This window comes from Hyperolius riggenbachi, chromosome 2, assembly GCF_040937935.1.
Source record: "Hyperolius riggenbachi isolate aHypRig1 chromosome 2, aHypRig1.pri, whole genome shotgun sequence".
NCBI lineage: Eukaryota > Metazoa > Chordata > Amphibia > Anura > Hyperoliidae > Hyperolius > Hyperolius riggenbachi.
In genome coordinates, this window is record NC_090647.1 from 485074980 (window position 1) to 485101460 (window position 26481).

Consider the following 26481-nt stretch of genomic DNA (forward strand, 5'->3'; position numbering starts at 1 on the left):
GGGCCATCAATCTGCTGCCACTCCTGCCTTGCCCCCAATCAACTTAGATTTTCCATCCTGTACGATCGATGCTTTCACTCGATTTATGGTCATAATTGACCAAAAGATTAATTGGGCATTTTGAGGGAATCGATTTCCTACAGTTCGATCAAATCTGCAAGGAAGTGAATGGGAAGATCGATAATTGTATGAGCACCTTTATTAAAGAAAATCTGAAAATCTGAAGCCTCTGGATCCTAATGAGGCTTCCCCCAATCTCCTAAACCTCGGCAATCCAGCCCTGGAAGTCCCCGAACACTGGCGAGGTAAATATTTACCAACTGCAATCCAGCGCAGGCGCAGTAGCAGCTTTCCGATAGAGCACAGGCAGAAATAGCCGAGCCCAATGGGGTCCGCTCTTCTGCACAGCTGACTCGCGCAGTAGAGCGGACCCAAAAGGGCTGAACTATTTCCGCCTGAGCCCGATCGGAAAGCCGCTACTGCGCCTACACTGGATCGCGGTAGGTAAATATTGCACGCTCACCAGCGCCACAGCCGACATCCTTGTTGGCTGTGGTTTTTAAGGAGCAAGCGCTGGATCCCGGAGGCTTAGGAGGATGGGGAAAGCCTTATTAGTATCCAGAGGATTCCCCCTCCCAAAATAAGTATCCCCCAGAGGAGTTTTTTTTCTTACACAGTCTCTTTAAAGAATAATAAAATGTGTAGGTAATTTGTTCCAAACATTTTAATAGCATCTGCCCCAGCCCACCAACCACACACCTTACTAAAGGAGAAATGCATTCACCTTCAAGGGCCGCGAAGCGGGTTTTCCTCTTGCCTGGTTTCTTGAACTTGAGCTATATATAGCCTTTTTACCGGGAAATGACACAGGGAAGACTTCACACTATCTTTATTCAATAGAAGACACCGGCATTGCCTTCATAAATCAAAGAGATTTACAGGATTTCCACTGTGAGGATCTGCCTCCTCTTTGCACGTATCTTTCACAGCAAGAGAAAGAAGAGGACTCAGTGCTGGGGCTTCTGATTCTCAGGCTGGAATGCCGGGCATTATGGGCCTCATGTTACATTCACTCTTGTATGGTCTTTGTGGCATGATTACCGGATCCTGTTTCTTGTTCGGAGGTTCTGCATTGAAGGCTGTGAGTTATGACCTCATTCTGCATTCTGTGCAGCTGTGCTGATCCGACCCAGCTTGCTGCACTACAGGATCACTTAACTGTATTATTTAGGACATACCGTAATTCAACTTACCTCCAAGGCCTGTGTACTACGGTATTTTCCCTATAGCAAGCCTCCGATTTTCTGGCTTATTTGTCAGAACCTATTACCATGATGTGGGGCTTACTGACCAATCTTTCACTTCATTTCAAATCAAAATGATATCTGCAGACATCTCAGGCAAAGAATAAATGGTAGAATTTTATTGTCCATTTAAATCAGACCTGAACTCAGAACTTCCTCTCTGCTCTAAAAGCTAAGCAACAGCATAAAAACCTTTAAAGAAGAATATTTCTTTGTTACAGCTGATACAAATCCTGAAATAAATCTGCAGTGTGCCTACTTCCTGCTTTTTTGGAAGCAGACAAAGGGTTAACATCCTGTGTTTACAGATTAGCTGCTCGGCTGAGGCAGCCAGACGACAGACGACACGGCTGATAGATCAAATTACATTTCTAATTAGTCACAGATGAAGAGGAATTAGACAGGCTAAACTCTCAAAATACATACAGGGTGCATTTCTTTATGTTTTCCTTCTGTCATGTGCAATAGTCAGGTTCTCTTTAAAGTGAAACTAAATTCAGATCTTCCATTATAACCTTTATAGAAAATAAAATCTTTACAACTTATGGCAATACTAAAAAAAATAAAAACAATTAAGTTTTACTTTGTTTAACTTTTGCAAAAGGCATTGAAAGGGTTAAGTCTCAGTGTTTACTATATGGAGAGCTACCCAGCCAGAGCAGTGAATTTCTTCAGCAACTATATGTGGAGTAAAGACTTTTCATTGTGTGCTGTGCAAGAGTTCGGGTCTGCTAAATAACGATTGGTTTCAACTTATACTTGTTGGAAACACAAAATCATAGAAAGATAGAACGTTATTGTTTCTCCTTTTTGGTGTCATCATTTTTCCTGGTTCCCCAGGAAACTGCCAATAAACATAGCACAAAACTTATTGGTTTTGTGTATAACTAATAGAGACTGTGCAAGAGTCAGAATCTGGCAGTATGTATGCTGGAAAGGCATTTTAAACAGATAAATTATAGCATTGTTTGTTGCAGAGTAACGTTCCTGGACAAAGCTGAGACATTGTATTGTTGTATTCCTTTGGGGCTGACACAAACTAAGTACAGGCCTGTGAGAGTTTTCATCAAACTGACACTGTTGTAACGTCTTTAAACCTCTTTTTTTTATCATTGACTCTGACGCATTCATTTTTCTCAGCACTTCTCCTGCCTTATATGTTTCTCACTTCACACCATATAAAACCCTTTCAACAACTAGTGTTTCAAATCAGGAATGTAAAAAATGTTTCCACATGACACTTGTAAAAAATTTAGCAGATTGTGTAGGTAAACCCTCATATTACCCGTGTTTCCTTGAAAATAAGACAGTGTGTAATGCCTAAACACTAGATACTTGGAATGTAAGATATCGGGAAGTCGGGAATAGCCAAAGGTCATACCCGTATCAGAAACAGAGGTACCAAAGGATAAGGCAGAGACAGAGTCGTTTAACAGGCCGAGATCATAACAATTATCAGATGACTGCAGTACAAGAAGGATGAGACAAAATCAAAGTGAGGGGCAAGCCGGGTCATACACAGAATATAATATGTCAGAAGAATAAGGTAGGTAACAGATATTTCAAAATACAAATACAATACTGATCTAACTAGAGTACATATATATCGGCAGTGTCTGCTCTGCAAGCTAGTTGACTAGGCACAGTAGTAAAGCAAGGTCCAGCGTTCAGCGAACTGATAGCTATAACGGTCACTGGACAACTGACAAGTCAGGACTTAAAGGGGCACTACAGCCAAAAACTGTAAAATTTAAAAAATGTGTAAACATATACAAATAAGAAGTACATTTTTTCCAGAGTAAAATTAGCCATAAATTACTTTTTTCCTATGTTGCTGTCACTTACAGTAGGTTGTAGAAATCTGACAGAAGTGACAGGTTTTGGACTAGTCCATCTCTTTACAGGGGATTCTCAGGGATATATTTAATTTCAAAAGCACTTAATGAATGGAAGTTGCTCTGTCCAACTGCCAAAAAACTGTGTAGGTAGCAGGGAAGCTGACCAGCATCATTGTTTAAATCCTTTAGGGAATATCTTTATGAAGAATAAAAGCCTTTCTGAGAATCCCCTATGAATGGATGGACTAGTCCAAAACCTGTCAATTCTGTCAGATTTCTACTGCCTACTGTAAGTGACAGCAACATAGGAGAAAAGTAATTTATGGCTCATTTTACTCAGGAAGAAACATACTTCTTATTTGTATATGTTTGCACATATTTTAAATTTTCCCGTTTTTTGCTGTAGTGCCCATTTAAAGAGGAACTCCAGTGAAAATAATGTAATAAAAAAGTGCTTCATTTTTACAATAATTATGAATAAATGATTTAGTCAGTGTTTGCCCATTGTAAACTATTTTAAATCCCTGATTTATATTCTGCCATTTATCACATGGTGACATTTTTACTGCTGGCAAGTGATGTAGCTGCTGCTTGCTGTTTTGGCAGTTGGAAACAGCTATTTCCCACAATGCAACAGGGTTCACAGACAGGAAACTGCCAAGAGTACGTACTCAGAATTTCTTTGTGGGAGGGGTTTCACCACAATATCAGCCATACAGCACCCCCTGATGGTCTGTTTGTGAAAAAGAATAGATTTCTAATGTAAAAGGGGGTATCAGCTACTGATTGTGATAAAGTTCAATTCTTGGTCGGAGTTGCTCTTTAAATACCGAGGTAAGTACAGAACCACACCCCTGGAACTTCCAGCCAATCAGCAGCGCTCCTGCGGAATTCAGTGTCAGCTGACTACTATGTCAGCTGACACGCCTCACACCCGCCTCCTTAGCCTATAAAGGCTACTCTGAATCGTGCGCGCCCGCCTAGAGACACGGCCGTAACCGCCGCGCTGACTCACATGCACAGGGGAGCCGGGGATGCCGCCAGATGGAGGTGAAGTAAGCGGCCTCCGCCACTGCCCAGAAAGGCCAGAGGAGCTGCCGGCAGCAGCGTCAGATAAGTTTGTAAAACAGTGTCATATTAATTTTTGCACCAAAAGATGTGCTGGGGCTTATTATCGGGGATGTCTTATATTTCTATGAACTTAAAATTTCCCTTGCTGTGTGTCCTCCTGCCTTCCCCATTCTTCCGCTGCTGGATCCACCTCTTGTGTGTCCCTCTTGTACCTTTAGTGTCTTCCTGGTGACCCCTTCTGTACCCGTGTCCTCCTCTATCCCTCTGTCCTGTGTGCCCTTGTGTCCTCCGCTGTCCCCCATGTCCTCCGCTGTCCCCCTCTCCTCTGCTGTCCCCTATGTCCTCTGCTGTCCCCCATGTCCTCCGATATCCCCCTGCATCTTCTTTTCCTCCAGCTCCATGCCGCTATGTACCCAAGCTTTAGCTTATGGGGAAGAAGTATTGCAACTTGTGTATTTGGGCTTCAGTAATAACACAAGTTTCTGCCGCTAGGGCTTACTTTCGGGGTAGGGCTTCTGTTTCAAGCATGCTTGAAATTTTTGCTAGGGCTTACTTTCAGGAGATATATTAGTTTTGGGGAAACTGGGTACATGGAGGTGGTAAAATTAGTCAGTGACTTGCTAATAATAATTGAAAGTGTGTACCAGGCTATACATTATTCAGGAGTAATCTGGTCACTGCTTTGCAACAGTTCACTTCAGATGTGTTTCAGCAGAAATCTGTTTACAACCATCATTGCCAGGTTTTACAAAGCTATATGAAGGTCAAGCCCTAGGCAAGCCTCTCACCACACCCAGCTGATAAAAACAACCGCCTTTCCCAATCAGTAGTTTGAGTCAGTAGTCTGATCAGAATGGTTTGAGCGAGGTACTAGTTTTTGATCAGTTTTTGTTCAATTGGATTATATTTATTGACTTAAACTCCTAATCAGTTAAAGGGAACCCGAGGGGAGAGGGATATGGAAGCTGACATGTTTATTACTTTTTAAATAATGCACGTTGCCTGGCTGTCCTGCTGATCCTATGTCTCTAATACTTTAAGCCATAGACCCTGAACAAGCATGCAGATCAGATGTCTATGACAAACCTGACCAGATTAGCTGCAAGCTTGTTTCAGGTGTGTGATTTAGTCCCTACTGACCAAAAAGATCAACAGGACTGCCAGGCAACTGGTATTGAGTAATAGGAAATAAATATGGCAGCTTCTGTTTAAAGCAGACTTGAACTCAGAACTTCCTCCCGGTCCTAAAAGATAGGCAACAGAATAATAACATTTGAAGAAAAACATTCATTTGTTACAGCTGATATAGATCCTGCAATAAATCTTCAGTGTGCCTACGTCCTGCTTTCATGGAAGCAGATATAGGGTTGACATCCTGTGTTTACAAATTAGCTGTTCTGGCCAGGCAGCCAGCTGACACAGCTGAGAGTTTAAATGACAGTTGTAATAAGTCACAGGTGAGGGGGAATTAGACAGGCTAAACTCTCTAAATACATGCAGGGTGCTTTTCTATATATTTCCTTTTTGACCTGTTTAAGAGTTCAGGTCCACTTTAAAAAACATCAGACAGTGTATGGCTAACTAAAAATGCACAACATTTCTTGGGACAGAATCTTCAAAACTATGTTATCTTAAAATATAATATTTTGAACTTAGAGCATTCTGCGATAAGACAGAACTATGTATTCATTTGTCTGTACTGCTGCTTTAACATGAGTCTTTATTTGGTTCAGTTACTGTAGAGGTCACAAGCGGTGTCCTTAACCCCTCGTAATCCCGCATTCCACCTCAAGGGAACAAATGACCAACTTCTTAATGCAGCCAGTTAGACTGATGCAGTTCTCTGCCGATGCTGCGCTTCCAATGAATATGAGCTCATGTATCAAACAATAGTCACAGGAAGCACTAAAAGGGCTTTGTAGCGAGCTCAGAGTTTCCAGAGTGTCGCATAGTGGCCGTTGTTTTGCTCAGTTTACTGCTGGATCCAAGGCACCGCCCTGCCAGCCCCCTGCGTGTCCTGGAACATTTTCTGTGCCCGGTGACACTTCTGTCTTCCTCTTTCCTCTTCTGTCTTGTTATGCGCTGAACTCCTTTGCCCTTGTTGTGCTGCTGTATTTAGCATGGAGGCTCCCCTGTTTTCTTTAACTGCTCATCACAGGTGCTATTGCCAAAAATATATAGCGGCACGCACAAAGTAGTATATTACCAACCTGATTACTCACATGAACCTTCCATGTGTTCTGTAACTGCTTGATCTGTCACACGACTTGTACACTAGTAGGCTCCAGGTTTGATCTCCACCAAGAACACTATTTGCATGGAGTATGAATGCTCTCGTTACCTGTGTCTTCTCCTGTTGCTTCGTTTTCTACCATGTTCCTAAAGCGAGATTGTCAGCCACAAAATCAAATTCCATTTACATACTGTTCTGTGTTTATTATGTAGTCTGCATTGCAAGCATTCCAATATAATCATAAATGTTTCTGCTGTAATTAATCTTATATCAGTCACCCTGGCTCTCTTCTGGTTCATTGCCCAGGAGAGGGAAGCTTGTTATCTCCCATCCCACATTCCTGCTCCTCACTGATTGGCTGATGGCAGTTCAGTGTGACAGGCTGAGAAGGGAAATACACCTCATTCCTCTGCAGAGGCTGCTGAAATATGAAGAATAAAAGAAAACTAAATATGACAGTGCAGTTTCTAAGTGAAAAATAAAGAGTAAGGCAGGAAATTACATTAGGATTGGCTTAATTCAGAGGCAGTAAAGATGGAAAATGCCTGAAACGGGTTTCTCTTTATTTATTATATAAAATTCGTTGAAATCAAAATGTGGACAGTACAATACATATGTTATGTAAGTAGAACAAGTATTTATCTACTTATTTTATGTGTTGTTCTTTTCCTGGGATAGTATGACTGTCCCTGCTGTTTTAAAGGACTTCCGAGGCCAAAATGAAGAAAATTACACTATACCTTTTTATTAGTAGAATCCACGGAGGACGTCCTGCACGTCCCCCGCTCCGTTCCGCCGTCAATGCAGGCCTTTCCGTTCCCCCAGGGCATGGCCCGACCCCACCGAACTGGTCGCATCGATTCCACCTCTAAGATGGCCGCTGCCTTGATCCGCGGCTGCGCAGTACGCTTTGCCGCGAGTGCGACAGCGCAGCCTTTAGCCCACCTCCCGCCGCCTAGTGGGTCCCCAAGCGTACTTCGGGCGTGCTCACATCACTGCGCAGTCGCACTCGCTGCAAAGCGTACTGCGCAGCCGCGGATCAAGGCGGCGGCCATCTTTGAGGTGGAATCGATGCGACCCGTTCAGTGGGGTCGGGCCATGCCCTGGGGGAACGGAAAGGCCTGCATTGACGGCGGAACGGAGCGGGGGACGTGCAGGACGTCCTCCGTGGATTCTGCTAATAAAAAGGTATAATGTAATCTTCTTCATTTTCGCCTCGGAAGTCCTTTTAGGGCATGCCACTGAGTTAGTTTGCTTTTTTCCTAAATCAGCACAAGAATGTGGCAGTAATCAGTAATCAGTAATGAGTGAAAATGCCTTTTTTCTCTTTCACATTAATTTACACAAAAATAATGAAAAGTTTGACTTTTGAGTGAAAATGCTTACGAAAATCATTAATATGTTTGCTTTTTTTGTTTTCGCTTTAAAAAACGAAAAAAAAAATGTCATGGATCGTGATTGACTGCCTGCCAAGCCAAAGTGGAAGTAGAGCGCAAACCGTTCATTTGGAGCCCACCAGCGTGTGTGACAGTGTTTTTGTGGCTAATTTGTTACATTCGTTTTCAGTGACATTGCTATTTTTGATGCGAAAATGACTTTGGCGAATATCCACAGGCAACATTATTAGGAATATCAGACTTTGAGCCGCATTGCAGGACATTAAGATATTAGCAGTAGTATTACTGTCTATAGACACACAGGTACAGAACATTTTTATTGCACTATTCTCCTGGCAGACTCAAAGCGCAAGAGCTGCAGCCACTCGGGTGAGCTCTATGGGCAGTCAGTAGGAAGTCTTGCCCAAGGTTTCCTACTGAATAGGTGCTGGCTTACTGAACAGGCAGAGCCGAGATTTGAACCCAGGTCTCCTGTGTCAGAGGCAGAGCCCTAAATCATTATACTCTTCAGCCACTGATATAGTCATATAACGCTGACATCTTCCACAGCACTTTAGGGAGCGTATAGTGATGTCACTGACTCACTCTCAAGAACTGGGTCTCTACCTCTAAACAGCTACACAGAAGCCTGTGGTTACGATGTGTAATGCTAAGCAATGGCTGGGGATTCTAGTTGCCAGTCATGTAGTGGACCCACCATGCTTACCACAAGCAGCTGAAGGCAGTGATTTCACCACCTGTCAGCTGCTCCCGCCAACCGGTAGGCCGCTTGCTAGTGCTCAGCATGGACAGTAGACAGCCCCCCCCCCCCTCCCCTCCATGGAGTTGCATCTAAGCACAGTGGTTGCTATCCTCAGGCGCAATATGAGACTGCCTGGTAATGGTGCAACATGCCACACGTGAACCACGTGGTGTTACCAAACATTGCTATTCAGCTGCATATAATTGGAGCTGAATAGTGCTTGTAGTAGCCAGCAGCCGGGAGGCTGACCTGCCCAACAAACAAGCAATTCTGTTGCCTGTGGGAAAGAGACCTATGTCATGGAGACCCTGTATTTCAGAATGTTTTATTCTTATACTGTGTTTGGACAGCTTGACTCTCTATCATTATCTGGCACAGCCCAGTGCTCATTGCAGCTAATATGAGTAATCCAGGGAATTTCCATTGTCTGGGAATGATTTCAATGGTCTCACTTAAGTGTAAGCCCTTATTTAGCGTTCTTAGTGGTTGGAAGGATAGTAATGCCATCCTGGGTGGTATTTGGAACCTCAGTTCAGAAGTGACAATTCTGCATGCCTTTCCCCAAAAATATGTGTCACGGTTCCCAGTGCTGCTATGTATCTCCAACTAGGGAAATCTTATAGGTGGAATTTGATATTTTCTAATAATTGGAGAGAAAACATACTACACAACCCACAGTGTAGTTTAATGTATCAATTGTCATGGGGGTTGATTCAGCTCAATGAGAGGAGCGCAAGTTATGCGCATGCTATGCGTGGTAGAGCAGGATAGCGTGCGCTGGTAACTTACTTGTGCTCCTTCTAAGTAATGGCCACTCCACTGAACCTGTCCTGAGCCCTGGCGGGTCCGGTGACTTTAATGGACGTAATCCCCGCACTTTGATTGGCCCAATAGGCTTCCTGCCAAAAGCAGCCTATTGGGCAAATCAAAGTGCAGGTTTTACGTCCATTAAATAATAATTGAAATTAGGTTGTTGGTCTAGCAGCTAACAAAGAACAGTAGTTCCCTTAATGACCGCACCACTCCATAAATAATCAATATTCATCATCTTTATTCAACCAAATACTAAAAACACTTAAAAACACATCTTAGACGCCATGTACGGCTTAAGCCCAGTGGAAGCCGCTGTATTTTGGTAGCGGCGAATCGCGACGGCAGTGTGCGGACACCATGCCCTTCATGCTCCACATATTTCTTTCCCAGTAAGCATCAGCCTTGCTCACTGCGTTCGTTTGCTCGCTGTTGTCCTGCACTCATCACTTTATTCTTTTGCACCCTCTCTACTGGCAGTGTCCACGCCAGTTCTTCTTGCACTTTGCACTTTATGCTCATCTTTTTACTTCCTCACCCAATGTACCTTAGTATTGTATTCACGTTTTTTGCAGTTTTACCTCCATTTTGCTGATGCTGCCTATATATATTTATATATCTATTTTTCTGCATTGATTAGGTCCTTGACTGGCAGGGGGAACATACTATTCTTTATTGTTCTCCACTGCACATGAATTTGTATACTGTGGAGTTTTGTTATATTATCATGTACAGACATATATTGTATTTACATGGCGTCTAAGATGTGTTTTTAAGTGTTTTGAGTATTTGGTTGAATAAAGATGATGAATATTGATTATTTATGGAGTGGTGCGGTCATTAAGGGAACTACTGTTCTTTGTTAGCTGCTATATTATATATGTTCAGTTCCTTTCTGCACACTCATAATACATTACTGTGACATTACACTGAGTGGTAGATGGTGCTTGCCCTTTCCTTTGTGTTTGACATGAGGTTGTTGGTCATCAGGCTGAAAATGGGCAGTTTGTGAGTTTGAATACAAACTTGAAGAAAAAAGAAACTAAAAAGAAGCTTATAAAATAAGTAGTTGTATCCATTTAAGTTATCCTACTTGAACTTTCCTGGAGTCCTTGATTCTTTTTTGATTTTATGGGTTAAAAATCTAGGTTTGTAGTTTGAAGCAAATTTAACCTCACACTGACTTGGCTGTTTTTCATGAAGCCCCCACACAGAGAAATGATGAGCTATTAAACTTATCATCACTGACCCACTAACGAGTGTTTGCTCAGCTACATAGACGTTGTATGACCACTAATTTATTTTCTGGAGAGCTGTCTATGCAGTCTAACTTCTCTGATTGGTGTGTGTTATATGTACATGTTTATTATACCACATGTCACTTCAGGGTTCTCTTAATAAACATAAATCTATTGGTTTTTAGCTTATGTCACATTTAGAAATATCCTTTCTTCTCCCAAGTATCTAAGCATGCTAACAAGGGAGTTGCATGTGTTTTACTACTTTACAAAGTAAATTACCAACATGCCTATTTTATACAGCAAGTTAGTAAGTTTCAGCTTGGTTCTGGTTAAACATGAATCTTGCCCATTGATTATCATAATTAATTGATTGATGACAGCAAACAAAATATCAGTGAGTCACAAAATCCTGTGTGTACATATTATATGTTTATACGTGCGCTCCAGTATAATGTCGTTATTATATATCTTCTTCAGGCCGGACGCGTGGATAAAAATCACCCGACGGTCAGCGGTCACACAGCTCCTGTACTGGACATTGACTGGTGCCCCCACAATGATAATGTCATAGCCAGTGCTTCAGATGATACCACAATCATGGTAAGTGGCAATGACTTTACATACACACAGTATAAAAGAAATGTTCACTATGTCCCTCATTTTTTCATTTTGTCTTCTAGATATATTTTTAAGTTGCATGATATTTTCTTTTCTTACTTTATTTGGCGCTATCTACATTTTTTCTCTACTTTTGCGTAAATTGTTATTTTGTATAGTTATACTTGTGGGAATCATTTTGTATTTGTGTCAGTAGGCTGATACTTGGTTTTGGGGAGTTCACACCTCACTGTGTTGTATATGTTCAACTTTGTTGAAATACTGTACATAGAGTACTCTGGGATGCTAGTATACAACTCCTTCTGCACAAATCACTTGTGAGGGTACATCTGGAGTATGGGATACAGTTTTGGGCACCACTCCACCATCCCTCATCATCTTAATAAGTGACCACTCTGCCCCCCTTTCATGAAGTGGCTGCATACCTCACACTCACCCTGTGACAATACAGCTCACGCCTTCTCATCTCTCAAAGTGACAGCTGAACTCTTCTATCCTCAACAAAATATCTCATCCTACTATCAACCTAAAAAGTGTCTACTTAAACACCTTGCACATGACTGGTCACCTTCCACTCACCCTGCATTTCCTTACAGAGTGACAGCTTTAACCTTTCATTACATGAAATGAGAGCCAAACTCTACACCCTTATGGCCTAAACAAGGGACAGCTGAAATGCTGCCTTTTGTTGGTAGCTTTTATTGTCGTGTGGTACAGAGCTCCTGTTCTGCAGCCCTTGCTTGAGGCAACACGGTGGGCCAATGCAGGGATCCTAGACTTATATGGAGGTCCAGAAGGTTGGAGGACCATTGTACATGCATTGTTCATGGATCCACAAGATACCTATAGTCGTAATGATGCATGTTCTGCTAACTGAGAAAAAATGCAAAGGTTCAAATTTTATGGAAAAAAATTGAGGTAGTAAAAATTGACTTTTTTACACCTACAAAATAAATGTTGTGTGTAAAGCTGCCTCTGTATCTCCTTCACCTCTCTCAACATTCTACTTACATGAAATTCCATCATTCGTTTCCATTTTGCCAACACCAATTGACAATACACTCACCCTAGTAGTGATGCAATATATTCCCCGTACTTTTCAAGGTACCCCTTACTACCAAAAGGTCCCTCAGATAGATAAAAGCAAATTCCTCTTTTGTTTGGAAAATAAGTTCCATGAACTTACATGTGACCTTTTGCATTGTAATCCTACTAATATAATAAATGGGAAAGTTCGGATGTTTGGATGTTTGTTACTCGATCACGCAAAAATGGCTGAACGGATTTAAATGAAATTTGGCACACACATAGTACATTACCTGAAATAACATATAGGATACTTTTAATTCCCATAACCAAAAAGGGGGCGGAGACAAATACAAATTTCACTGGAAAATGTAAACTGCAGCCATTCTTACACTGTTAATAGTAGGGTTCTCAAACTTTGCACAGTTGGTCGTTGGGTGACTGGGATTAATATTCAGAAAGGTGGGTGGAGTCTATGAAAGCCAATCAAAATTAATCTATTGATTTTCAAGGGGAATATTTACATTGCTGACATTCTTGCACTATTAATGGCACAAGCCTCAAACCTGGTACCAGGGTTGCCAACCTATTTTCTATTTTTTGACGGACAAAAGGCCCAAAAAAGCAGGACACCCAAAATTTTGGACGGACAGGGGGCGGAGTTGGGGGCGGAGTTAAACGCGCACTTTTAAGGAGTTGTGGGTGGTGCTAAGTTCTGGCCATTATTATTATTTTTAATATTTATGTAGCCAGGGCTGTGGAGTCGAGGAGTCAGAGCAATATTTAGGTACCTGGAGTCAGTGGTTTCATAAAAGGCATCGGAGTTGGATGACTTTTGTACCAACTCCACAGCCCTGTATATAGCAATAACATCTTCTGCAGCACTTTACAGAGTAGATACTCATGTTACTCAGTCCTCAGAGGATCTCACAATTTAATCCTGTCATAGTCTAATGTCCTACCATATCATTAAGTATTTATATAGCACTTACATCTGCTGCAACACTTTATAGAGTAAATTATCATGCCACTGACTGTCCTCAGAGGAGATCACAGTCTACTCTAATCCAGGTGGGGGCCAACTTTTTGACTCAAGGGCCACATTGGGTTCTCAAGTTTGACTGGGGGGTTGGACCAGAATAGGAGTGCGGCGCCGTAAAACAAAAATGGTGTGGCCACTGTAGGATGTTCATGGCGCTAACTGTAATGTAACAAAGTAACGCAAATACAGTGGGCCCAAGTTCTCTCCCAAAACACAGGCAAAGTGACCCTAAAGGTAATTAGACAATGTTCCCACACCCACAAACAACAAAGGCCCAGGGACAGGAAGCAGACCCCCTTAAACAGCAAGACACGTAATGCAGCAGTGTTTCACCAGAAAATACACATAATGGCGCAGCGTTTCCCCAGTTGGACACAACACCTTCCACCTAATTTACAGCGCATTTTAACCAGCAGCAGGCCTACAAGCTACAGCACGATATACATATAGATTGGATGGAAAGCATTCCTCTAATAGTCCTTACCACTTAATTTTTTTTTCAGAGAGAGCCAGGCTGCCAGACTCCAGTAGTGGACAGACTGTTCCCTATCCTCGGCTTCCTCTAGGCTCCAGCACCAGTCCAGGCTCCAGCGCAGCCAGCCAGCACTGCATGGCAGTAGGCCTGGCTAAAAGGGATTGCTATTCCTCTCTGCTGCAGTGGACACCGGGCGGGCGGGCCACTCTCACTCATGACACTGTGACTGTCACTCTCAGTCAGCGCAGTGTCTGTCTCAGTCTGCTACTGGTCACATGGTCTGGTGCCAGTGCGTGGCGGTGGTGCCGGTGTGTTGTTTAGGCAAGACACACAGTAATGCGGGCTGGCTGAATGGCTGAGCTGCGCATGTGCACGTTTGCCTTTGCTGTTCTTTTTCTTTTCCTGGTACAGACCTTTCTCTCATTATTGGCAGGATAGAGGGCCAGAGCCAAAAAGGCGATATTGGATTGAAACCTGGATGAGGGACACAGGTAGGACCACATGCATTGCCACTCGAGCCCCGACTCCCTGAGCTTCCTAGGACAGCGAAACACGCATGCCAAGCGCATGCGCATAGTATAGCTGTCGGAAAGTGCACTGTTTGGACAGCAGGAGCACACAATACAGGCAAGAACAGACAAGTGATTTTGGGGAGCATTTGGATAGACGGTCCCTCTAAATATGGATGCTTGGCAATCCTGGTCAGCCATCTACTTCATTAAATGAACGATACAGCGCTCACCACCTTTTATAAGCCACAGTCCAGTCCGCTGCAAGCTGCAGCCATCTACTTCAGTGGGGTAGATTATGAAATTTTTCATACGTCCAAATCTTGCCTTGGTGGTGTAGTGAGGTTTTATTGTGAGGTGCATGTATTTTCTGTTATATAATTCACTGAGAAACAAGCATGACTGATATAATTTATAGATCTCCATTATAAAACTATAATAGAAAATACATGCAGCTCACAATAATACAACATTTTTGTGTGCAATACTAGACCACAATAATACAGTATAGTAAATTGCACAGCATAACTTTAGGGCAGATTTCTATACATTATTTGGCATTGTGTGTGACATGCAGCCCTGCCTTGCCTGTCAGGGCTCTGCATAATGTCACACACACAGTAAGCAGAGGAATTCTGTGTCGTCTGCTCCTGGCTGCAGAGGTCATATACCCCCGGAGCAGAGGACACAATCTCACATGAATTACACTGGTGATTTATACCTGTAACCTGGCTGGCTGGCTGGCTGAGAACTGAAGAACACGACTGTGAACAGAAAGCAGTTCTCTCTCTTGTGCTTGCTACTGCTACTGTAGACGGAGTTCGTGGGGGGTGAGCTCTGTCGGCTGACTGCCTCTCTCATTGGCTGGAGGAAGGCACCAGCATAAAAAAGAAAGCTCCTGATTGGAGGGCGGGAGGTAAGGAGAAAAAGAAGCTCCTGATTGGAGGGAAAGGGAAAAAGCTTTCGTTTCTAAGAGTGCAGCCGTGGGGGACCTGGCTGCCTGTAGCAGTGTGCACAGAAAATAGCGGCAGTGCCACTAGAGTAGCTATTTTAACGGACGCCTGTCCCAAAAGGACGGGCAGTACGGACAGGGGAAATTTCATGTCTTTATTACGGACTGCCCGTCCTTAGACGGACGGTTGGCAACACTGCCTGGTACAGTTGATCATTGGGTGACTAGGGTTCAATTTCAGAAAGTGTGTGGAGCCACAAACAGCCAATTAGATTTGTTTCATTTCAATGCAAATTATTGATGCCAAACACTGCAAAGATCACAAACTTGGTAATTGATTAATTGTGTGTTAGGGTTAGAAAAGTAGGCACAGCCAACACCAGCCAAATACATAAGCGGGCAACGCCGGGTCATAAGTGGGCGGAGACAAATACAAATTTTACTGGGAAAATGTAAACAGCAGCCATTTTTACACTTTTAGTGGCAGGGTTCTCAAACTTTTGACAGTTGGTTACTGGGTGACTGGGATTAATATTCAGAAAAGTGGGTGGAATCTATAAAAGCCAATCAAAATTAACCTATTGATTTTCAAGGGGAATATTTACATTGCTGCCATTCTTGCACTGTTAATGGCACAAGCCTCAAACCTGGTACAGTTGATCATTGGGTGACTAGGGTTCAATTTCAGAAAGGGGGTGGAGCCACAAACAGACAATTAGATTTGATTCATTCCAATGCAAATTATTGATGCCAAAACACCGCAAAGCTCACAAACTTGGTAATTGAGTAATTGATTAATTGTGCGTTAGGGTTAGAAAAGTGGGCACAGCCAACACCAGCCAAATACATAAGCGGGCAACACCGGGTCATAAGTGGGCGGAGACAAATACAAATTTTACTGGGAAAATGTAAACAGCAGCCATTCTTACACTGTTAATGGTAGGGTTCTCAAACTTTGCACAGTTGGTTACTGGGTGACTGGGGTTAATATTCAGAAAAGTGGGTGGAGCCTACAAAAGGCAATCAAAAATTACCTATTGATTTTTCAGGGGAATATTTCATTGCTGCCATTCTTGCACTGTTAATGGCACAAGCCTCAAACCTGGTACAGTTGATCATTGCGTGACTGGGGTTTACATTCATAAAACAGGGTGGAGCTACACACAGCCAATATGATTTGTTTCATTTTAATGCAGGTTATTGATGCCAAAGACCGCAGAGCTCACAAACTTGGTCATTGAGTAATTGATTAATTGTGTGTTAGGGTTAGGAAAAGTGGGCGCAGCCAGCACCTGCAAAATACATAATAGGGCAATGGCGGGTCATTAGTAGGCGGAGACAAATGCAAATTTCACTGAGAAAATGTAAACTGCAGCAATTCTTACAGTTTCAATGTCAGGGTTCTCAAACTTAGCACAATTGGTCACTGGGTGACTGGGATTAATATTCAGAGAAGTGGGTGGAGCCTACAAAAGCCAATCAAAATTCACCTATTGATTTTCTAGGGTAATATGTATTTGCTACCATTCTTGCACTGTTAATGGCACAAGCCTTAAACCTGGTACAGTTGGTCATTGGGTGACTGGGGTTCAAATTCAGACAAAGGGGTGGAGCCACAAACAGCCAATTAGATTTGTTTGATCCCAATGCAAATTATTGATGCCAAAGACCGCAAAGCTCACAAACTTGGTTATTGAGTAATTGTGTGTTATGGTTAGAAATAGTAGGCGGAGCCAACACCAGCCAAATACATACCTGAACAATGTTAGGAAATAAGTGGGTGAAGAAAAATACAAATTTCATTGCGCAAATGTAAACTGCAGCCATTCTTACACTGTTAATGGTAGGGTTCTCAAACTTTGCACAGTTGGTCACTGGGTGACTGGGATTAATATTCAGAAAAGTGGGTGGAGCCTATAAAAGCCAATCAAAATCCACCTATTGAATTTTAAGGGGAATATTTAATTGCTGCCATTCTTGCACTGTTAATCACCTGTACCTGGTACAGTTGGCCATTGGGTAATTGCGGTTCAAATTCATAAAAGGGGTGGAGCCACATCCAATCAGATTAATTTTATTTCATTGCAAATTATTGATGCCAAAGACCGCAAAGCTCACATACTTGGTCATTAAGTAGTTGTGTGTTAGGGTTAGGAAAAGTGGGCAGAGCCAACACTAGCCAAATACATACCCGGGCAACGCCGGGCATCCAGCTAGTGTTATAAAAATATATCTATAAATTTCAGTCTGCAGCTACCTAAGAACTTCCAGAACAGACAGAAAGGCCTAGTGCACACCGGAGCGTTTCCGCTGCGGTTTGCGATCTGCTTGCGGGTGCGGATCCGCTAGGGTAATGCACTTAAATGGGCTGGTGCACACCAGAGCGGGAGGCGTTTTTCAGAAACGCATACTCCCGGGCTGCTGCAGATTTTGGATTGCGGATGCGTTTCTGCCTCAATGTTAAGTATAGGAAAACCGCAAACCGCTCTGAAAAACGGCACTTCAGAGCGGTTTTGCAGGCGTTTTTTGTTACAGTAGCAGCTTTACTGTAACAATACATGAAATCTACTACACCAAAACCGCTACACAAAACCGCAAAACGCTAGCTGAAACGCTGCAGAAAAATAAAAAAAAGCGTTTCAAAATCTGCTAGCATTTTGCGGATCTGCTAGCGGGTTTTGGTGTGCACCAGGCCTAAGCTCAAAGTGTTCTTCTTTGCAGTCTTAGCTAATAAACCAGGTCTATAAATCACAGTTTCTTTGCGGTCAGGTGAAGCTGGATTGCAATGTAAGGGTCCAGTCACAGGTACTGTATGTTGCACCGACATTTGCATGAACACAACCCAGTATGGCTCCAACACTTCATCCTGTTGCAGCCCAGGAGCAGATGTGTGCCTTTCATCAAAGGAATGTCAGCAAATCTGCTGTCCAGGAAAATGTGCACTGTGTTGCAGTGTTGTGCGTCACACTGCAATGGACGTGTCTTTTGCGTGTCTGTTGCGCTACAGCAGAATACGGTTGATGCAGTGTGAACCAACCCTCAATGGTATATTTTGTTTTTTACTTTTGCTTTAGATGGCCTTTGTGTTGCATCAATAAAACAACTACACACATACAGTGAAACCTTGATTTGCAAGCATTATTTGGTCCAGAAACATGCTTCTAATCCAAAGCACTCTTATATCAAAGCAAAATGTTTTAATACAAAGTTCTGTACTGTAAAAAGTAAAAATGAATTTTACTATGTCTAACAGAATCATTGCTATCTGGTACCAAGGCTGGATTTATACTTTTTCTGCCCCTAGGCCAAGTATGTTGTGGCTCTGTTTTCATGTGCAGCAGTGCCCCTCCCACTCCATGTGCAGCCCCTCCTCCATGTACAACAGCCCCTCCCACTACATGTGCAGCCCCTCCTCCATGTACAACAGCCTCTCCCACTCCATGTGCAGCCCCTCCTCCATGTACAACAGCCCCTCCCACTACATGTGCAGCCCCTCCTCCATGTACAGCAGCCCCTCTCTTTCATGAACAGCTTCCTTGGGAATCAGCTTCCCTTTTTCTGTTGCTTCCCATTTTCAGCCTTCTCTTTCATATGTAGAATATGTATGACAGAGGGGTTCTCTTTCATATCCAGCTGCCCAAAGCCCAGACCTTTGTGGTCTTTCCAGAAATCCAGCCCTGTCTGGAACTGTAGTGAAAATAACATAATGAATAAAATTACTTTTTTTTTTTTTTTACAATATTCATTCATAAATTATTTAGTTGGTGTTTGCCTATTGTAAAATATTTCCTCACCCTGATTTACACTCTAAAATGTATCGCTGGTGGTGACATCTTTAGTTCTGTCCAGTGATGTGTACGGAATGTTCATTACTTAGAGTTCTATGCACAGAGGGAGCAACTGCTTGCTTGCCAGTTGGAAACAGCCGTTATTTCCCATGATGCAACGAGGTTCGCAGACAGCAAACTGTCACGACCTTAGACATGACATCACACTGTGGGAGGGGTTTCATCCCAATATCAGCCACACAGACCCCCTGATGATCTATTTGAGAAAAGGTAAAGATTTCTCATGGGAAAGGGGGTATCGGCTACTGATTGGAATGATGTTTAATCCTGGGTTAAAGATCCTTTCAAAGTTAAAGTACAATTCTGCAGCATCAAAGAGAAAAGAACCATCATCTTAGTTGTAATGATGTGATACGTATAAGGGTTTTTTGCTTGTATATCAAGGCGTTGCTTATCTAGGGAAGTGTTTTACATTTTTGCTCGGCTTGCAAATTACTCTTAAATCAAGTTACTCTCCATCCAAAGTTTTACTGTATATACATTTTTTTAATAAAAGTGGCACTTTTGAACTAATTTAGCATGCATGAAACTAGAGCATGCCGGTGGGCTTTAGGGGATGAGTTATGCAAAGTACCTTGATCCTAAAGTGTTGGATTATATATAGAACACAGAGCAGCCACGTGTCTTGCTCTGGTGGTGTCTGCATCTCACACTGTGATACAGCACTTCTAATAATACCTCGCTAGAAGGAGATGGGGACAGGGAAGCGACTTATCAGATGCCAGGAACACAGGCCAATGTGTGACGAGGGCTGGGGGATTCCAGTAAACTCTTATCCAGGCATCAGCACATGGTCAGTTTATTATTCAGATGCAGGAAGAGCGGCGTCTCCTTTGTTGGGCTAATGTGAAGGACTGTGGGATGGGAGCCAGCAGAACACAATATAGACACACCTCACTAAAGGATTTATAGGTGTCCACAGCTCTCTCTGCTGAAGTGAAAACAGCAGGGTGGGGACCATAGCAGCTGGACCACTGAACAATAGAGAGTCCTGTCATTGGATGAATGTGAACAGGCACTTCAGAACTGTCCTATCATTGGATGAATGAGAACAGGCACCTCAGAACTGTCCTATCATTGGATGAATGAGAACAGGCACCTCAGAACTGTCCTGTTATTGGATGGATGAGAACAGGCACTTCAGAACTGTCCTGTTATTGGATGAATGAGAACAGGCACTTCAGAACTGTCCTGTTATTGGATGAATGAGAACAGGCACTTCAGAACTGTCCTGTCATTTGATGAATGAGAGAACAGGCACTTCAGAATTGTCCTGTTATTGGATGAATGAGAACAGGCACTTCAGAACTGTCCTGTCATTGGATGTTATCTGCTCAAGTTTGACCAGAACCAAATTATGAAATGTACTGTTGTTTTTACTAACACTATAAAATGTTTTTTTTTTTGGCTCCTGAAGTTCCCAAGAGTGCTTTCATCAACGTTTCTCCAATGTCTCAGCCTGTTACCTGGTCCAAACCTCCATTTTACTAGCACCAGTAATCAGGGCCGGCCTTAGGTTTCACAGCGCCCTGAGCGTAACCAGGTTTTGGTGCCCCCCCCCAATTCATCCTCTTCGTGTTTCAGCGCACCACACACATACACTAATGGGGGGGGGGGCATATCCGTCCATCCTGAATCCTGACATATAGCTATAAGTCCCCCCCCCCCAGTATAGGTAGCCAGGCATAGGTGACCCAGTAAAAGTAGCCAGCTGTAGATCCCTCCCAGTATAGGTTAGCCAGGTAGGTGTCCCCAGTATAGGTAGCCAGTATACTTTCCCCAGTATAGGCTAGATAGGCATTTGTCCCAGCTATAGGTTAGATAGGTAGGTGCCCACAGTACAGGTTAGATAGGTAGCTGCCCCCAGTGTATAGGTTAGATAGGTAGGTACCTGCAATATAGGTTAGATAGGTAGCTGCCACCAGTATAGATTAGATAGGTAACTGCCCCCAGTATAGATTAGATAGGTTGCTGCCCCAAGTATAAATTAGATAGGTAGGTGGCCCGCAGTATAGATTAGATAGGTAGGTGGCCCGCAGTATAGATTAGATAGGTAGGTGGCCCGCAGTATAAATTAGATAGGTAGGTGGCCCGCAGTATAAATTAGATAGGTAGCTGCCCCCAGTATAGGTTGGTTAGGTAGCTGCCCCCAGTATAGGTTAGATAGGTAGCTGCCCCCAGTATAGGTTAGATAGGTAGCTTCCCCCCAGTATAGGTTAGATAGGTAGCTGCCCCCAGTATAGATTAGATAGGTAGCTGCCCCCCCGTATAGATTAGATAGGTAGCTGCCCCCCAGTATAGATTAGATAGGTAGCTGCCCCCAGTATAGGTTAGATAGGTAGCTGCCCCCAGTATAGATTAGATAGATAGCTGCCCCCAGTATAGATTAGATAGGTAGCTGCCCCCCAGTATAGATTAGATAGGTAGCTGCCCCCAGTATAGGTTAGATAGGTAGCTGCCCCCAGTATAGATTAGATAGGTAGCTGCCCCCAGTATAGATTAGATAGGTAGCTGCCCCCCAGTATAGATTAGATAGGTAGCTGCCCCCCAGTATAGGTTAGATAGGTAGCTGCCCCCCAGTATAGGTTAGATAGGTAGGTGACCCCAGTATAGATTACATAGGTAGCTGCCCCCCCCAGTATAGGTTAGATAGGTAGGTGCCCCCAGTATAGATTAGATAGGTAGCTGCCCCCCCCCAGTATAGGTTAGATAGGTAGGTGCCCCCAGTATAGATTAGATAGGTAGCTGCCCCCCCCCAGTATAGGTTAGATAGGTAGGTGCCCCCAGTATAGATTAGATAGGTAGCTGCCCCCCCCCCCCAGTATTGGTTAGATAGGTAGGTGCCCCCAGTATAGAGTAGGTAGGTGCCCCCAGTATAGAGTAGGTAGGTAGGTAGGTGCCCCCAGTATAGAGTAGGTAGGTAGGTAGGTGCCCCCTCATACTGGAGGGGGAGCCGCGGGGAGGGCAGCCCGACCTCTCCCTCCCTTCCTCTCCGGGCACTCTCCCTGCTCCCCCTCCGATGTACACTGCAGCAGAGCCAGAGAAGAACAACTCACCTCCCTCGCTGGTTCCGATCGCCGGCGCCTCTCACTTCCCGCTGGTCGCCTCTTCTACATTAGTTACTGATGCACACTAAACTTCCTGCTTAACAGGAAGTTTAGTGTGTATCAGTAACTAATGTAGAAGAGGCGACCAGCGGGAAGTGAGAGGCGCCGGCGATCGGAACCAGGGAGGTGAGTTGTTCTGTCTGGCTCTGCTGCAGTGTACATCGGAGGGGGAGCAGGGAGAGTGCCCGGAGAGGAAGGGAGGGAGAGGTCGGGCTGCCCTCCCCGCGGCTCCCCCTCTATCACGGTGGCTGGCTGCACGGGCATCATGTTTGCGCCTATCACGGCACCAGGGGGCGGAGCTTCCATGCGGCAGGAGCGCCCCCTGGAAGCCAGCGCCCTGAGCGATCGCACAGGTCGCTCAGGTCAAAGGCCGGCCCTGCCAGTAATGGTACACACATCCAATTTCCATGTAGTATTATAGCTTACCTAGACTATCTATTCATAGTATTAAAAGTCTTTTTGCCCTTATACTACATGAAGGTGGCCAGTCAAAGTTCAATGTGTACACAGCCTAAGGGTAGCCCCTTCACTTAAAATGGATCTCCAGCCGAAAATTAAAATATAGCAGCCTTCCTGTAAAAGAAAGTTATAGTTACCTGCACTGCCTTTTCCCTCAAAACTGCCCTGAATCACTCGACTTCCGGCACGTGGCTCCGCCTCCCTGAAGACAAAAACAAAAAGATGTTGACTGGAGTTTACTGCATTAACCATCTTAGTGGTTTTCTCCCCCGTTACGGAGGGGAGGCAGGGCCACGTGCCGGAAGTCGGGTGATTTGGGGTCTTTGGTACGGCTTCAAGGGACAAGGCAAGTGCAGGTAATTATAACTTTCTTTTACAGGAAGGCTGTAGATTTTAATTTTAGGCTGAAGATCCGCTTTAAAGTCTGGGTGTAACGATTGTGGAATGCTCTCCGTGATCAGCGCACAGGATGTGCGCTGACACTGCAGAAATCCTCCACAAGCGTATAATTTGCGGGAACCCAGCAGAAGGTGCAATGCACCTGTAGAGGGAAATTCCTGTCGGCAGGTGGAGCTGTGGAGTGCAGAGGAACAGCTCCTCTGCCCTACCACACACGCCAGACAGGAATTGTATGAAGGGAAGAAACGCAATCGCAAGAGAGGCGATTGAGAATGAGCACAGAGACAGATTGTATGTGTGTGCACCAAACTAGTCGCCAACCCGCGACGGTGCTTACACCACAGCAGATATGAAGTAGGAACGCGATCGCGAGAGGTGCGATCGCCAGACGTGACGCAAGGCTACAGCAAGGCGGAGGACGAGAGTAGCAAAGGCACAGCAAATCATACAATGAAGAGATAAGGAAAATAACAAACGCTAACTGAACGCGAACACCGCACTCATTCGCAACAGTGCACGCGTACATGCGCGGTCTCCACGTGATAAGCACAATAGAGACAAGCACGCCTAACTAACCACTGACAGACAAACATGAAACAGAGGACGCGAGCGCTTGCTTAACGGTTACCTCACCGAGCCTTCAGCAAGCGTTCGTAGCTGACAAGACAGACACACGAAAACAGGGACAAGCGAGAGATAGGATCCACAGCACTAGCGAAAAGAGGCCAGTGCGATCCAGGGAGACAGAGAGATGGAGATTAGACGGATCCACAGCACTGGCGCTAGGCGAGTGCGATCCAGGCAGACAGAGAGATGGAGATAGCTGGTAGCAACTATAGCTCCAGCTATACTCCAAGAACAAGATCAGAACGACCTCCTGTCGACCACCGCAGGGACAGGACAATCGCAACAGACAGACAAAACAGATATGCAATCCTAACTGCACTAGGGAACCTGCCGAGTGCAGTCCCAAGAATTACTCTTAAGCTAATCTTTCAAACAATGAGCAAGGCTGACACTCTCCAGAGTGTTTCACAGGAAGAATCCTTATGACCAGCCACTTACTGTGGTATCACATAGTATTTATAGAGCAAGCCCACAAGGGATGTGTCTAGGCAATCTGCATGACAAATATATGCAAATTCCTCAGCAGCAAGTTGCAATACTGACAAAAGGTCTCTCTTCCAGAGACCTGCAGAATGCAGACCTGAACAGTGGTCAAAAGGCTGCCTGCCTGCGCAGGCAGCCACGCGGATCTTCACACTGGGTGATGATGTCATGCTGGGTGTTCTCTATCTTCTAGGGGCAGGCTGCAATAGGGCTGCACGGTTTTTCGGTTTAAAACCGAAACCGCGGTTCGTGGCAAGACGATCTGCTGATTGTCAGTACTTTCGGTTTTTCGGTCCGCTGTCTGCCTTGCTTCTGGCTCCGCTGTGCGTGGATTGGCCAGAAGCAGTGAATATGCATAAGTGTTAATGAGCGGGGGGGGGGGGGGGGGGGGGCGGATCCACTAGAGCGAGCGGCCGGGCACATCATACAGCATTACCGATCACTGGCTAGCAATGGAATGACGGCAGTGGTAGGCGGAGCTGTACAGAGCATACAGCTCCGCCTACCGCTGCCGTCATTCCATTGCTAGCCAGTGATTGGTAATGCTGAATGTGCCCGGCCGCTCGCTCGAGAGGGTCCGCCCCCCGCTCATTAACACCTATACATATTCACTGCTTCTGGCCAATCCGCGCACAGCGGGGCCAGAAGCACGGTATTACATACAGCAAACGGGCAGTGCGGACTGGGCATTGCGGACCGTGGTGAACCAACACCGTGCTTCTGGCCCCGCTGTGCGTGGATTGGCCAGAAGCAGTGAATATGTATAGGTGTTGATGAGCGGGGGGCGGACCCTCTCGAGCGAGCGGCCGGGCACATACAGCATTACCAATCACTGGCTAGCAATGGAATGACGGCAGCGGTAGGCGGAGCTGTATGCTCTGTACAGCTCCGCCTACCGCTGCCGTCATTCCATTGCTAGCTAGTGATTGGTAATGCTGAATGTGCCCGGCTGCTCGCTCGAGTGGGTCCGCCCCCCCGCTCATTAACACTTATACATATTCACTGCTTCTGGCCAATCCGCGCACAGCGGGGCCAGAAGCACGGTATTACACACAGCAAACCGGGCAGTGCGGACTGGACATTGCGGATCGTGGTGAACCAACACACCCCCAACCCCCCCACCACCACCACTGCCCCAAAGTGCGAAAAAGCAGGATGTGAAAAAAATCGAGGGAAAATCGAAATTGCAATTTCTGAGAGAAAAATCGCAATTTCGATTTTTCCCTAAAATCGTGCAGCCCTAGGCTGCAACCTCATTCCTGACTAACTTATGGGAGGTGGAAAAATTGTTTGTTTGTTTTTTTGGGGGGGAGGGGTTTAATCTCATTAACTGATTTGGCAGTAGTGGAATAGTGGGAGGAGTGCAGTGATGCAGTTTGGGTGATTGTAGGAGGGGAAGGAGACAGGACAATGGCAAACTGAGCTGAGGTGGCTCCGAGTGGCTTAGGAAATTATGGTGTCTTAACGGACAGTGGGATCATGGGACCCTTAACTTGAGGACTGATTGAGTTAATATGGGAGGCTTAGAGAGTGGGAGTACAGCACTTGATTAAATAGGAAAGAGGAAAAGGATGAAAAAAAAATACAGATACACTGCTAAACATGATGTTTAGTTGAATATCTAGAGAGCAGTAGGTGGCCCAGATTTATTGCTGTACTGTCTGTTTCACCCAATGAAGAAGGAAGGTCGGGACAAGCTTACACAATAACAGGCATGGGGGGGGGGGGGGGTTCTACCCAGCGGATTGTGAAAGGGTAGGTCCGTGGCATTTGAGGACCACTTGGACACACTTTAGATTTCAGCCAAAATAATTACAAAATTCAGGCAAGGTAATAAATGATGTGTGGTTTAAGATATCACCAAGTGTAGATACTCATATTATAAACTACAGCAGAAAGAAGAAATAGTGGGAGGAGGTCCCTGCCCTTGCAAGACTATATCTTGTTTTTAGGAAAAACCTGAAACTCTATTATTCTTGAAAATTAAACAATACCTCCTAACTCTACAAATTAGTAGCATTAACACCAGATGTTATTTCAAGCAGCACACTTTATCTCTTCAGAGCCTATGTATATTAATCCATACAGCAGTGGCGTTCCTACAATAGGGTGGCATGGGGCACCCCGCTCCGGGTGTCGGGCGCCCCAGGGGGTGTCATCAAGGCCTCCCACAGAGGCCTGTGCCGGACAGGAGGGGGAAAGCAACACGGAAAGGAGGGGTGGCGGGGAAAGCGGCGGGGAGGGGGTCTGGACCCCCACCTCCCTCACCTGGGTGTATCTTGCATTGCAGTCACTGTGGA

General features: G+C 44.6%; 1 protein-coding gene across 3 annotated transcripts in view; it reads left to right on the forward strand.

The window, feature by feature from the left end:
• CORO6 (coronin 6) overlaps positions 1–26481 on the forward strand; it is a 166181-nt gene that overhangs the window by 70577 nt on the left and 69123 nt on the right. For all 3 annotated transcript variants that reach the window (XM_068270331.1, XM_068270330.1, XM_068270329.1), the window contains exon 3: positions 11114–11236. In XM_068270331.1, the coding sequence (XP_068126432.1) occupies positions 11114–11236 (123 nt within the window). The remainder of the gene's footprint in view (positions 1–11113; positions 11237–26481) is intronic.